At 37.4% G+C, this 14992-nt stretch overlaps 1 protein-coding gene across 17 annotated transcripts in view; it reads right to left on the bottom strand.

Annotated features, from left to right (window-relative positions):
* Positions 1-14992, bottom strand: part of NBEA (neurobeachin) — a 730940-nt gene that overhangs the window by 67365 nt on the left and 648583 nt on the right. For all 17 annotated transcript variants that reach the window (XM_078375287.1, XM_078375291.1, XM_078375289.1 and 14 more), the window contains one exon: positions 11305-11424. In XM_078375287.1, the coding sequence (XP_078231413.1) occupies positions 11305-11424 (120 nt within the window). The remainder of the gene's footprint in view (positions 1-11304; positions 11425-14992) is intronic.

Raw genomic sequence — 14992 nt, 5'->3', positions numbered from 1 at the left:
ATATAAGAGATTTTTCTGGATAAATGGAACTTTGCTTTTTAAGAATCACAGTTTTCTTCTATTTAAATAGAAATCTTTCTAAAATCTTTTATGTACTTCTCTGACACTTATTTATTCATATAGTGAAGGTTTTTAGTACCAGAAACTGTGATGGGTACTCAGGAAACAAAAAATGAATAAGACATGGCCTTACTGTCAAGTAATTCACAGTTCGGGCTATGGAGCAGATGTAGAACCAGATGGTTATAATACACAACAGCAGCTGTGGAAGAAAGGAGCTGGGAGGAAAGAGCAGGGGCCTCTGGGAAAGTCAGGAGAGACTTCATTGGAGATGGGACATTGGAGTTGGATCCTGGCTAAGATGAAAACCAGGAGAGGGGGCAGGGCACCCTCCGAGAGTACTATGGGGTGGTGAGAAACTGAGCACAGGAGGAGAATAGGGTATACTGCGGACAGATTCAGACAAGGGAGGGATGAGATGGTGGGAGGCAGATGAGGCCAGATGATGAGCAAAGTTTTCTGAAGGAAAGGCTGTTTGGCTTTTGCCATATTGGTTTTGAAATTTTTTTACAAAGTTTTTAACACAGTCAAATTTGTTTTGTAGCAAGATACTGTATGACAAAGTAAAGGAGAGACTGGAGAATGGGGAGATGTGGTGTGTTATACATGTGTAGGGAGGACAAAGGGAGGGAAGAGAGAAGGGCAACTGCTAAGTGTGGAGAGAAAGGGGCCCTACTGTGGAACTTTATCAAAGGGGAAATCTGCAACAGAGCAGCCAGGGTCAGCAGAAAAATGGGGATGAGGAAATTAAGTCGTGGGGCCAAGAGTGTGTAGAAGGAAAGGGAATTACATGGCTCACGCTAAGAGCCAAATGTACATCAACAATAAACTGTGTACAAGACAAAGGAAAAAGAGAATTCTAGTGGAATTAATATAAATTAATATAACTTTTCAATGGCTCCAATGTGAAAGGGGAAATGGATAAGAGCTGAAAGAAAAACCATATGGTAGAAAACACATGTTTATTTGCCAAAACCAATACAGTTTAACTGAGGGGTAAGACAGGCTAAAGGGCGCTTCAGCGGTAACGATTCTATCAGCAATGACTATCATAAGTTTTATTTCCAGGCTGGGCAAACATGACAGTGTATATCAGTCACAGAACGAGCAGTTTGGTATGACCGCTGACTGGAGAGCAGAAGTAAAGCATCACTGCTGTTCTCACGGATTGGCACCCCATCAGAAATGCATATTATTATCTTATGACTTCAATGTATTAACGTAAAATATACAGTTTTCTTCTGCTCTTACTCTTACTGTTTGGGAAAACATGAGGAATTAGTAAAAGGTACAGAGAAGGCAAAGACTATTGCTATTTGCATATGACCTGGTCTTCATGTGACACAATAACGCCCCAAAAGGTCCAAAGTGGGAAGGAATGTGAGCTTGTGCAGTTGCTCGGTCGGGAGGGGATTTACATGTGCTAGACTCACACAAATCAGGTATTTCCCTCACTGCCTCCATCAGTTATTTGTGCTCATCTCCTATCTCTATAACGAGACTATAGAAGCTTCCTTGTAGGCAGAGAGGAATGTATACATCCACATGTATATAGCAAAATATATTTCGTTTCATTTAAGCAACTCAAATAGTCTTAATTTATCTTATACCATCTTGGCACTTTATAATATTTTTCATATATTATTTCTCATTCTTTCCTGTATAAAATATGTGGTCATTATTAACCTCCTTATCACTACAATGCAATTTCACTTAAAGTCATTAAGTTAGATTCACAAAGGCACAAAAAACATAGGATGTCATATTTATTAATGTGAATAAAGTTTGGGAAAATGCGATTTTAATATGAATAACATTTGGACAAATGCAAAGTTTTGAGCCTGATTTTGTGAGGTTTATGTTTTGTTGGCTCCCTTGTAGCTCTTGGTGCTATACTTTGCATGAAGCAGGTGCTCATTAAATATTAAACTATTAAAGATATTGGATGAAGTTATTTTAATAAGACTAGAAATCTTCTGGGGAATATGCAGATGGTTGGAAAAATGCCTCAAGACAGAGAAAGAGTCAGTGAAGAACTTTATTAAATAAAAGGGAAAGGATATGAATTCTGAAATGAAATCTGCCTTTTAAGGGAAAACTTTTCCTTAAAAAATGTTACCTTGCTTATTCAAGTTATATTTAAAAGGTTCAAAAGTATAAAATAGCTCAATTTAAATACAGAAAAAGTTGATTGTAAAGTTGCCATCAGAATTGTTCCCAAACTGCAGAAGTGGCAGATTTCATTTTCATTTAGGCACTCTTGAAAGAACGGCACTGAAACGTGGCCTCCAGCAAAGAACAGGGCAGGCCTAGGAATGTCTGCCTTGATGGTGCTTTAGAAGGGCAGGAGGAAGAATGCTCCAGTAGGAACATTCAAGGAGGCTCTAACTGGGACTAGTTCTAGAAAGAAGTAGTGTTACCAGGGCCTTCAGGACAACCTCCTAAATAAGGATGGTTTTTGTTGGCTCCATTCTTATCAGGCCACCCAAAATGTGGTCATAAATTAGTCCATTAACTAAGATGTTGGTGTAAGCTGATAGAGGCTTGATGTTTGAAGTGACAAAGAAACTCTCCCAGATTTCTCATAATGGGAACAATCACTAAACAGACATGTTTTAAACACAGAATGAAACTCCTGAAGCACAGCTTATTTGCAAAGCCCCTAGAGGTTTCCAAACACCAGGGGTATCAGTGACTAAAGCTCTCTGAACCTGAAGTTCAGAGTTGGGGACAGTTTGGAGTTTTCTGAAGGGGATAGTGGAGGAAGTGAAATCACAAAAAGTCTAGGGGGAGGTAGCTGAAGCAGCAGAGCGGGGAATGTTTTTGGTTTCAGTTTTATTGTTTTACAATCATGTTTCAAATAGCAATTTTTATTTAATAGTATGTAAACATAAGACATTAGTATAATTTAAATTCACAATTCCATTATTGAAAAGATCTGTTGTCTTAAAAATATAAACCAAAGAAAATGAGTGTTTCATCTCTGAGATTCAACCGGTTATGTGCAAGAAGACGGTAACTGCTACATCTGTGTGCCAAGGCCAGTAACCAACTTAAATGTTACCTGTGGTCATTCTGTATTAAAACAGCAGGCAACATTTATTTTGGTATCTTGCCATGTCTTGGCACTGTTCTAAGTGCTTTACATGTATTTTCTTAATCTTTACAAAAAGTTTGTGAAGTAGGTATTCTCATTATTCCCACTTTATAGACGTGAACGCTGAGGCAAAGACTAGGTGGGTAATTTGCTAACGGCTGCACTGCAAATAGGTGGTAAAGCCAAAAATCAAGACCAGATACTTTAAATCCAGGTTTCCACTCTTACATTCTGTATTCTGCCTTTTAAAATAACAACCCAGTCACTCTATATGACTTTACTCTGTCTTAATTTCTGCATGGCAGCAATTATTTTCTCCATTTATTAATGTAGGCTTGCATGTCCCATCATAATAGAAATCCCAAGAAAGTAGGGACCTTGTCTATCTTGCTAAGAATGGTGCCTAACATATAACGTGCATTCCCTAAATATTTGTGAAATTAAAAACGAATCAAGATTACTACGTGTTTACCATATCCTAAATTTCAGGCATTGAAATGCTGATTAAAAACGTTGCAGGCCTTGGCCTGGTTTTCAAAATGTGATTCTCTCTCTCTCTCTCTCTCTCTCTCTCTCTCTTTTTAATGCAGTTTTGCTCTGTCACACAGGAGTGCAGTGGTGTGATCCCAGCTCACTACAACCTCCACCTCCTGGGTTCAAGCAATTCTCATGCCTCAGCCTCCTGAGTAGCTGGGATTTCAGGTGTGTGCCATCATGGCTGGCTAATTTTTGTATTTTTAGTAGAGATGGGGTTTTGCTATGTTGGCCAGGCTGGTCTCAAACTCCTGATCTCCAGTGATCCACCCACCTCTGCCTTTCAAAGTACTGCAATTACAGGCGTGAGCCACCACAATGGGCTCAATGTATGTTTCTTAAAGAAGAGGAACCTCACAGCTACCAGTGAGTTGAAGATAAAGGAGGACGCTGGGCAGGCAGTAGCACTGGGATTGTCCCCCTAAAAGTTAGTTTCTTGATATGCAACAAGGTGGTGATGTCAGCTATGAACTCTTAGGGTAGATGTGAGGATTAAATGAAGTAATTTTTAGAAAACAATGCATTTTATAACTTTATATAAAATATATTCTACAAGCTACTGCTCTGTCAATGTTTTTTAAGGGCACAGATGAAAAATATTACTTCCGAGTCTAGAGTTTACCCAGTACCAAAGGGCATCCTGTAATTCAGTAAAAAATTCTGTCACTTTGGATGTTTGTGTTTCAATAAATAGCTATGTAGACAGTTCAGATGATGCAAGTATTTTTTAAAAATATGGAGAAAAAAATAGCTCACAGCAGTCTGAGTTATGTGAGGCATGCAAAAACTCATCAGGTCCAGAGAGACGTGAGTATGGGACATCAGTAACTCATGTTGCCTCCTCAACCCAAGCCTGGGGAGCAATTGATTAAAAAGGCATTTTGTTTCTGACCAGCTGTCTTACTCATTATCTTCATGTTCCTGAAATCCGTGATACAAAGAACAATGTATAGCCAATGGCTTATCTTACTTTAATGTAAATTCTTGGTGAGCAACTTAGGACCTGCCTCTTCTTTTTTTTTCTTAAAAACCCATTGACGATTGCTGCTAATCGAAGTGTATATTCAGGGCTACTTGTTATGTTATGGGGTGACCATTCTTAAGCTTTCAGCTCAAACAAACTTTGCACTTTATCTTATTTTCTGAATATGGTGATTTAAAGTTGACATATATATATATATATATATATATATACTGACTAACATATATTACCTAGACTAATCAGATATATTTTATAAATTGCTTGTTCATGAGATTTTGGTTTATGTCTAAATGCACAATCAGACTATAGAGAATGGTACAAACCAAACCAATACTTGAAATATTTTTAAAATTGATCACTCACAGTTTTCTCTTAGATGGCTGTAACAGTCCTCCCACCCCACCAGCCCTCTGGCATCTCCACTGAGTTCACCACTCCTCCCATAAAGAGACGGAGTCTATTTCCTCTCTCTCTGAATATGGCCTGGCTTGTTTCAACACACAGAATGTGACAAGGTGACATTGCAAGGCTTCTTAGTGCAGCCGAAGAGTTAAGAGGCCTGGCAGGTTTTGCTTCAGTCTTCTTAGAAGCCAGTTACCATACGCAATAGTGTGGCTCCCTTGCTAGAGAAACATGTGACAGAGACAGACATGCTCAGGCAGTTCCTGGCTGTCCCAGCCATCTCAGATGAGGCACAAGACATGTGAGTTTATAAAGCCACTGTAGATTCTGCGGCCCAGTCAAGCTGCCCCACTGCCACTGTGTAGCTCAGATGTGAGCTGTCCTTTTTGAGCCTTAACTCTGATTGCATAATTGTCAATGAATAAATAGTTGTTTTAAGCCTACAGGTTTTGGGGTGATTTGTTACAAAATAAAAAGTGACCAAAACAGAAACTGAATCCTCAAAGTGGAATGCTAGTAATAAAAAGGATTTAACACATGATTCCGGCTTGGGATGTGATGGCCGACAGAAGAGGGAGGGGTGGTGAGGAGACTGGTGGGGTCTGGAAAATCAGTAAGGAAGTTGTTATTGGAAGCAGTTCCTCTTAAGTAGTGGTGGAAAATTCACATTGTCTTCTGCAATAGCCTCAGAGACAGAAAAAGTAGCTAATAAGCATGTGTTTCTGACTAAGAGGATTTCCAGGCAGAATGCTGAAAGGGACCAGTGGTTTCATCTAACGGTGTAAGCTATGCAAGAAAGATACACTATGCAAGAGAGAGATGAACTCAGGAAGAAACTGTTCAGTTTTGAAGCAGTATTTCAAGAAATAGAAGGGCCTAGCACAATCTCTTCAGTTGGCAATAGAGTCTCAAAATAAGAAATAGGTTCAAGATGAAGATCAATTCCAAGGTGCTACAAGTAAAATATGGCCATAGAATAAAGGTCAAATCCAGGGTGTGGCTGTAAAACCATTTTATAAAAGCTAAAATTTAAGGTAGTGTTTATCAGACCTGCTCAGCTACACAGTGATTTGTTAGAGAAAGGGATTCTTAGGACGTTATCAACAGTATCCTAATTCACAGCTTGAAAGAGAGAATCCTGTTCCCAAAGGATCTGTGAGTATTAGCTTTTTCTAATTTGATACACAGAAAGCCTACACAGCTTTAAAGCTGTGGTACCAGCTTGGGCATATGAGGCTTTGGTCCTAACTTTCTGTGGGTCAGGACGCATACAGACAAAGATACTCAACTGCAAACCATGGTTATTTCTCCTGGAAACAAAAGAACGCTTCAGAAGTAAAAGCCAATATCCCAGAGGAAGTGACCAAGAGCCATGGAAAGTAATGAATTAGGTAGCCAAGACCAGATAACAGACCAGGGGCCTAATCCGTGGACAGTCCCTTCCCTGCGGTCTGGGTAATGGGCAACTTGTGCCTGGCTGGATTTCAGAATTGCTATGAACCATTGACTGCTGTCTACCTTCCACATTCTCCCCTTTTTGAATGGAGTGTCTACTGAAGTTTAACTGTTCCTGTCTTACTACCACATGTTGTGTGTACATGCGACAGATAATTTGTCTTTTTAGTTCCCAGGTCTCCAAATTAGGAATTTCTGTGCCTTATCTCTATCTGGAGCTGATGTAGACATAGAGATACTAGGTTTTCAGCCTGATACAAATACTGGGATTGGGCTCGTGGGGAACAAGTTAAGTATATTTTATATGTAGGATGAATGTGAATTTTGACCAGAGAGAGGACTGTGATAGATTGCTTCCGAAGATGGGCATAGTAATCCCTGCAACCTCAGTGTCCTCTTGAAATGTGACTTTGCCACTCATCTCATCAGGAAGTGGACTCCATGTCTACTCTCCCTTAATCAGGGTGGGCCCCATGACTTGCTTTAAGCAATAGAATGTTGCGGAGGTAACATGATGTGCCTTTCGGGCCTAAGCATGAAATGGCCTTGCAGTTCCCATTCTTAAAATCCTTTTGGAAATGAAGCAACCTAAGTAACTGGATGGACTCTGTGCTAGTTCTGGCTTCCTCTTGACCTGCCTGAATGTGAACTTAAGTGAATCACTTAATACCTGTGAACCTCCTTTACAAAACAGGGATACTGACTGCTACCTCATAGGATTGTTTCAAGGACAGTATCAAACAACCAATACAAAACATTGTTTGAAAACTATTCAGTATTATATTTAAAAATGGGTTTACTTTTATAATGTGTAGGTGGACTCCTACAGAGGCACACCAGACACTAGACTGCCTGTTTAAGGTAACTGCTGTTCTGCTGACTCTGATAAATTTCTGTTAATCTGCTTCTTTTTATGGAAAACGTCCAAGTAATTTAAAATTTCCTAAATAAAAAATAGTGCAGAAAAACACCAAATATTATTAAAGAAATGGCAAAATGAACATTATAGCAGGCATTTTGTGTCTATACATGTGACTTCTAGTTTATTTTAGCAGCTATACTAAAATCCAGTGTATAGTTAATAGTATTATATACATTCTGTCAAAAAACAAGAAAATATCCTCAAATGCAATTTCTAATTTATAAGCTTATGACAAGTTCAAGCTGCTGAGAAATTGGACCTGAAAGTATGTCTTAGAATGATAGAAGACCACTATTAACACTATCATAATTGTATACCTATTGCATCAAATCTGACATTTCAGTTTAATATATTTTGCTGAGAGAACATACAATTTTATGGCTTCCTAGTGAAATCCAATCCAATCCAGACGTTTTCACTTTTCTAATATAATTCATTGCAAGGTTTTAAAGCTGCCATCTCTTTTCTTCCGTGTTTTTCAAAAGACTGATGCCCTGGCATTCATTAATTCCACAAGAGCTCATAATGGGTCAGTGAGTCAGTGGCGAGCACCTCCATTAACTGTATTAATTTACACTGTGTCGCCTTAATGACATTTTGTCACAGCTACCTTTTCTGACATCTACATAGCTATTCAAAAAGTAATATAACAACTTTTGAAGGCATTAAGGAAAATTAGTATAAGAAATTCAGTAAGTTGAATGTCACTGTTACCAAGACTATGCTAGAGGAAAGAAATTTTAAAAATAATAATAAAGTAAAAAGTAACTGGTCTGAGTCAACTCCAGAGACCTCTCTCCTGAAAGGTCACTTCAGCAGCACTCCTCCTTCCCAGCTTGCGTTCATTAGCACAGGAAGAGACTGACATTAATAGAGACAGACAGAATAAAACCATCTACTGCATCCTAGTTCTCTTATATGATTATCTAAGTTAGTAGACACTGCAGAGATACTTTCCTTCTCTGCAAATGGAAACACACTACCTCAAAAAAAATCAAATGCTGTGTTTTAACAGCTTAGAAATAAGAAATAAAAACATTAGGTTTTAACACACAGGTAGCAAAACAATTACTATTCTTAGTAACATATTTTTTCTCTGATAAATCAGTTTTAATCATTAATTTAGAAGATCCTCAAGTTAGCACTAGATATTACCCAAAAGTCTTATCTTCTCTTTAACACCCTGGTCCTGAGAGCCTCAAATTCTGATGCTACAAAAGGAAACATAAATATATTTGACTGGACACACACACACACACACACACACACACACACACACACTGAACCATAACAAAGCTAAGAAGACTAAGAAACCATATTTTCAGTGCAACCTTCTGCAGTTTCAAAGATCTTTTTCAAATCAATAAGAAAAAGACATATGACCCAACTGAAAAATGGGCAAAATATATGTCAGTTTACATGTCAATAAGTACAAGAAAAATGCTCAACAAGAAAAAGCAAACTGAAACAAAGATAACTTCATTTTTCACTTGCCAGACTAGCAGAAGTTCCACTGTTTAATACAGTAGTGATGATGGGTGTGGCAGTATATGGAAGGAGGTACCCTTGCACACTGCTGTAGGGAGTGAATTTTCGTCTTTGAGGTTGATAGTTTGGCAATGTCTTAAAAAATAAAAATGTTTATAGTCTTTGAGCCATCAGTCCCATAAACAGGAATCTGCCTGCATGTATATATTCCATCAGGATGTCTGTGTAAGGGTGTTCACTACAGCCTTGTGTTTCATAGTAACAACCAGGGAGAAAGACAGACTCTCCATGAACAGGAGATCACATCCATAAATTATTATATGCATGTAACATGCAGCCTTTAAAAAGAAAGTCAAGATATCTAAGATGTATTATCATATAATATGAAAGGTTCACGAGTGGTGGTAAGAGAGCTGAAAATGAGGGCAGTCTGTGTAATGTCAAGCTGGGGAAATGAGCTTCTTATGAACTAATTAAGTCTTTGGGGAAAAAAAAAGCTGCATGTTTGTGTTCAGTACAGCTGCTTGAGGAGAAAAAAACAAAAAAAACCCTCCCAAGTTAGTGAAAGCCACCTTGGTCTTTGTCCTTGATGATGTGACCCCAGGACCCCCAAGCAATTAGTAATAAAATGCAAATGTTTCTGAAAGGGTTTTGAAGAGGAAAAAGCCTGGTACAGGGCATTGGTTATCAGAGACTGGTGCTATAAAGCATCAATGAAATTCTTAGGATAGGAAGTGAAATCTAAAACTGTATATAAAAATTAGAATGACTGACCCCAGCACGTGTGTGGGCATGTGAGGCTGGATCTCTGAAGTGGAAAAGCCAGTCTGTGTGTGTGTGTGTGTGTGTGTGTGTGTGTGTGTGAGTGATTATGTCAAATCAGAGGGAGCAGGCATATTCATTTGAAATTGGCTGATATAATATGGATATAGCTCTGAGTTAAAATATAAATAATCTTAACTGCAATAAGAAGCCTTCAATTATAGGTAAGAATATTTAATTCACATACAGAATATCTGAGTGCTTTTTATGAACATTGCGTGAATTCTGGATACTACCGTTCAATGGGAGCCTGTGGATTCCCATTTTTTGTATTAATTCTCAAAGTGTTATTATATAAGAAACAGACTCCCTCCCTGACTTCACTGGTAACAAATCAGTTTAAATGATGGCTTGTGGATATTTTAGAGTTTAATTATCAGCAAAGTTGTAAGACGGTTAGTACTTCAAAGCTTAATATAGTCAGGATGCATATTAAATTCTCTTACTTTTTTACACATGTGAGTATGCTGTATGCATATTCCTTTATGTCGAGTTTGACAGCAACAAATAAAACACACAGATATGTTACACTCTACTCGGCTCCAATTCCTTTATCTTCTGCTTTGGAGAAATACTGAACAAAACTTGTATTCATCCATTTATAGTTCAGCAACACTGAAATTGCCTTTTATAAATTTTTCTGCACTAGAGAAACATAAATGTATAAATGACAATTTTGATTTTAACTCACTACCTTTTGTTAGTTTAAGATTCTAAATGGAATGATACCATAACAGTTTTATACTGAGTGACAGTAATGGAAAAAAAATGTGCCTGAAGAAAATGAGATTAAAATAAGAAACACATTTACCTATGTAATAATCTGGCCAGGTAACCTTATTATTGGGAGAAATATGAGACAAATGAGACAACAAACATTTATTACTGCTTTGAATACAATGTTTTTCTTTCTTAAAACAAGAGCCCATATAAACGAATAACAAATCTTTGTATTTAACAATAGTTAAGCAGTACCAACTGTAAAATTAGTCTGCTGTCTGGCTGTTCCTGGATATTGTGTGCGTGTTGGTTTAATCTAATGTGTATTGTTGCATAGTATCCCCAGGCACAGTCAAGTAAAAGCTAAGCCTATACAGAAAAGCCTACATTTTAAATGGGTCTTGTCATTAATGCTTTATTAATTGCCCCAGGCTACGCAAACCCCAAGCCAGGCAAGCTATAACAATATGACACATTAAGGTCAAATCCAATTCCTGCTGTGTTTTATGGAATGGACCAAATATTGAGTTAACAGCAGGAAAGGCAATTTATAGGCTTTTCTTTCCATCTCCTGATTATTCGATCTAAATTAGATAGGAATGTTTTGAAATAACGAAAACACCTTCACTGAGTAATATAAAAGAGTTTTCAATTATTTTCTATAATGCTCAAAATTATTTCCTTTAAGGTTAGAAGTACCATATAATTTTAATATGATGGAACGAAGCTGTAATATAAAATGTCTTATACGTACTCACTTAAAAAATCAAAATTTCCACATATTTTGAAATTTAATGTATATCAACAAATAAAAGAGCCTACCTTTACATCAGAAGTATCTCTCTGACTAGTTCTCCAAGACCTTGCAACTGACGAGAAGGTTCGATCTGGATGATCAAATTTTCCATCGTTTGCATTGAGGAAGAAGGTTGTGAAAGGTTCCTAAGCAAAAAACAGAATCAGAAATTTGACCACTCTAAACACAGCTGCCCTCGTTCCTTTGTGAAACATGACTACTTTAAAACTCTCGAAGATGTGGAAGCAAAGCAGGGTCCTAAAAAGATGCCCTCAAATTAAGGCAGTAGGAGATGCCTGTGTGGGCTTGACTAGGCCAAGGCAGCAGTTGCCAGCCTGCAACCTTGCCAGGTCATTTTGCATCTGGCCTTCTCATCTGTGAAATGAAGGGGTTCCAGTGCTCCATAATTTTCTGATAAGTGCTTTTGCATCAATGACAACTCGTAAGTTGGATTTTTCTTTCTAATAATTAAGGCTATACATACTAACATTGCAATAAGAAAAATCACTCTGATACTGATCACTGCAGTGTGGCGTTAGGTAGAGAATGTCCATTTTAGATTACCTGTGAAAGACTACAAAAGTGTTAGTACCACCTTATGGTCTGATGATGTTTTTAAAATGCAAATCCCTGGTTAAAATCCTTCAACAGCTCCTGGGAGTGATTAGGAGAAAGTCTAAACTACTTAATTTGTTTTACAAGAGCCTGTATGATCTGGAACCTGCTTAACTCTTATCTCTCACTACTCCCTTCGTCACATTCTAAAATCTTGCCACACTACTCTCACCTCTTGTCCTTTGTATGTAATGTTTCCTAGGCCAGGTACAAACTTACCCATTTATTTCACTATTCTGACCTGGCTAAATTCTTTTTATCCTTTAAGATTCAGCCATGATGTCATTTTCTCCTGAAAAACTTTCCTTGCTCTATCATGGTTCTCCATTATGCTCAAATAGCAATCTGCATTTCTTCAAACATAACTGCAACATTTATCACACCGCTTTTAATTGATCGTTACTGTTTACATTCCCCACGATGAGTAGGTTCCCTGTCTACCTTACTGTTTTATCTCCACCACTTAGAACAACTCCTTGTACACAGAAGTTGCTCAATATACCATCTGTTGAATGACGAATAAAGTAAGTACAATAGAGAGAAGATAAACTAGTCCTTCTTGTATTCTGTGACTATTATCTTTGGGTAACATGGTGTCTGCCATCCAGTACATGTTCCCATAGCAGAAAACTAGGAATAACTTTATTGCAATCCTAATACATTTAATTTTAATGCTTTTTTTTTTTTTTTTTTTTTGTAATTCTTAAGTTGGGAGTTCTCGTGCTGGGAGTTCTTAGGTTGTTCTTGTTTTTAAGGTCATTAAATTTGCCTCCAAGTTTAAAAGGATTAAATAACATTCATTCCTGCTAAGGATTTCTTAACTACAATTATAAGCAAAGATAAATCTGCATTTCCTTTTCCCGCTTTAATTCTTCTCTCTCAAGTCTAGGACAAATGACGTGTCATTCTCAGGTTCAGGTTCAACAATGCTAAGAAACCTACATGATATTTTCTAAAATATTTTAGTCCTTTTTCTTTAATATGTAATCTCTGTTCATTCCCCTGTATGCTTTAAACATTAATTCATCCCCTTAACCTCCCCTTCTTGCCACTAACCTTAAGAGCTGGCTGTTGGGGTAAGGGCAATGAGTACTGATTTTCCTCAATATCTCCCTGAAATTTAGTATGGCCAGATGGCATCAATTCTGTAAACTTGTAATATGTTGCCAATATTTCATGTTCAGTGTTGGATGAGAGAAAAAGGTGATGAAAGAGATAAGATCGAGAATGATATAACAATAGACAAGTAAGGGAGATGTTATCGATTCACCTGCAAATCAGATACACATCCAAGCAGTCCAGACTACTGTGTAAGATTTTAAGTGATATGAGAGACAAATAAATGTTACTGAAATTAAGTTAGAAAAAGTTGTATGACATGTCTTTCACCAATTTATTTGTTTTTTAGAAGTTTAATTCACTATTAAAAATAAGGTGGTGAAACAGTATAGCTGATCACTAAATTATATTATTTAAAATGGGGGTATAAAAATTCTAGATGTAGCAATGGTAAACTGAATAAAATGTGACAGATTCAAGTTTGAATCTTGGTGGAACTGTTTACCTATCTTGGGTGAGTTACTTAACATTAGGTAACTATGTCAAGTAACTGTCTCCATTCTTTCATCTATGTATACTGGGAATGACAATACCTCGGGGGAATTATGGAATTAAATAAGATTAAATGAAATAACATAGAGAAAGCTCGATGCATCTCACCTGACACAGAGTTATAAAAATGACTACCAGCTTTACGCACTTTACCAAAAGCATTCATTGTTGGACGCTCCACCAGACTGCCAGTTCCTTAGGCCTTATTCATGTCTCTTTCCCTAGCCCCAAGCACAGCACATGGCTAGTAATGTTTACTAAATGTTTGTTTAATACGCCTAAACATACAAGGTGTTGCTGGGAGATGGGGCTGTGGTTGGTGAGAGTAAGATACGGGTTTTCTTTTCAGTTCTTAACTACTAGCAGGTTTGATCAAAAAGTTGTACTTCAGAACCCACTTTATTATTGCAGGATGCTGATGTGAGGCATTTAATTTTCACTGTAGGTAGTGGGCAGAGATTAATTTAGAGGGATCAGGCTTGTCTCTAGGTTTTTTAACCTATTAAACAGATGTGAGTGAAAACCCATTTACACATGCAAAGCCGTACTTCTTATCATCAGCCGCTAAAAGCTGATCTCTACCTCAACCTAAATTATAAAATCCTGTCTAGTTTTCAACTCTTAACAAAGACATGCCAAGAATAGCACAGATGAGCTCAGTGAAAAGAAATCTTAAAGAATGACATTTATTTTCAGTAACAAAGTTATGAATGAGTCTGGTGGCACCCAAAAGCAGAGGATATTGAATTCCACATTTCAGTGTTTTAAGTAGCTTTTAAAAAGATCTGATTAACAACTGTTTTAGGGTCACATACTACATTACTGACATATATTCCCATTATTCCTGAAGGCCTCCAGCTGCTACAGTGGTAGAGTACTAATAGAAATTGATAACCTATTTGTTTATAAGTAAGTATTGATCTTTCAAGCTCTGATTACCGTGGAGATTGCTTTTTTTCCATGTGTTTCCCTTTTACCTTCAAGGCATAATGCAAAGCCTTTCTTTTTCATTGGACTCAAGTCTGACTAACATAGAGGATCAGGTGCTACATTAAGCTTAAATAACTTATATTTATTTGCCTACCACCTGTCGATTGAGCCATTTTCCATGTGTACCTCAACAGATTGGACATTTTACCATTATACTAGAGAAGCTTTAGGCATGGGAGATGAGACGAATAAATGAAAAAAATAGTAATTTCAGAAATTGCAATTCTGGAACTCATTAGGCTTTAAAAAGTTCAGGTAAGGTCCCGCAATATAAACGGCCAATGGCAGACTTTCTTCTCCTCATTACATCTATTCCAACATCCCTTCTTTTCTTCAACCCTTTCTCAGTGATGGAAAACTAACTCACCTGGCCTGCACCGAACAGTACCTGTTTTTCTGTATTCTATCATACCATTGCGTCCCCTCTGAAGACACTTTTTTTGCTTTTGGATCAACTAATTCCATCGTGGACATCTAATGCTGTTTCCCTGCTACCTC

This window comes from Callithrix jacchus, chromosome 5 (genome assembly GCF_049354715.1).
Source record: "Callithrix jacchus isolate 240 chromosome 5, calJac240_pri, whole genome shotgun sequence".
Taxonomy (NCBI): domain Eukaryota; kingdom Metazoa; phylum Chordata; class Mammalia; order Primates; family Cebidae; genus Callithrix; species Callithrix jacchus.
The sequence above is the reverse complement of the archived record's forward strand: the minus strand, read 5'-3'. Positions and strand labels throughout refer to the sequence as shown.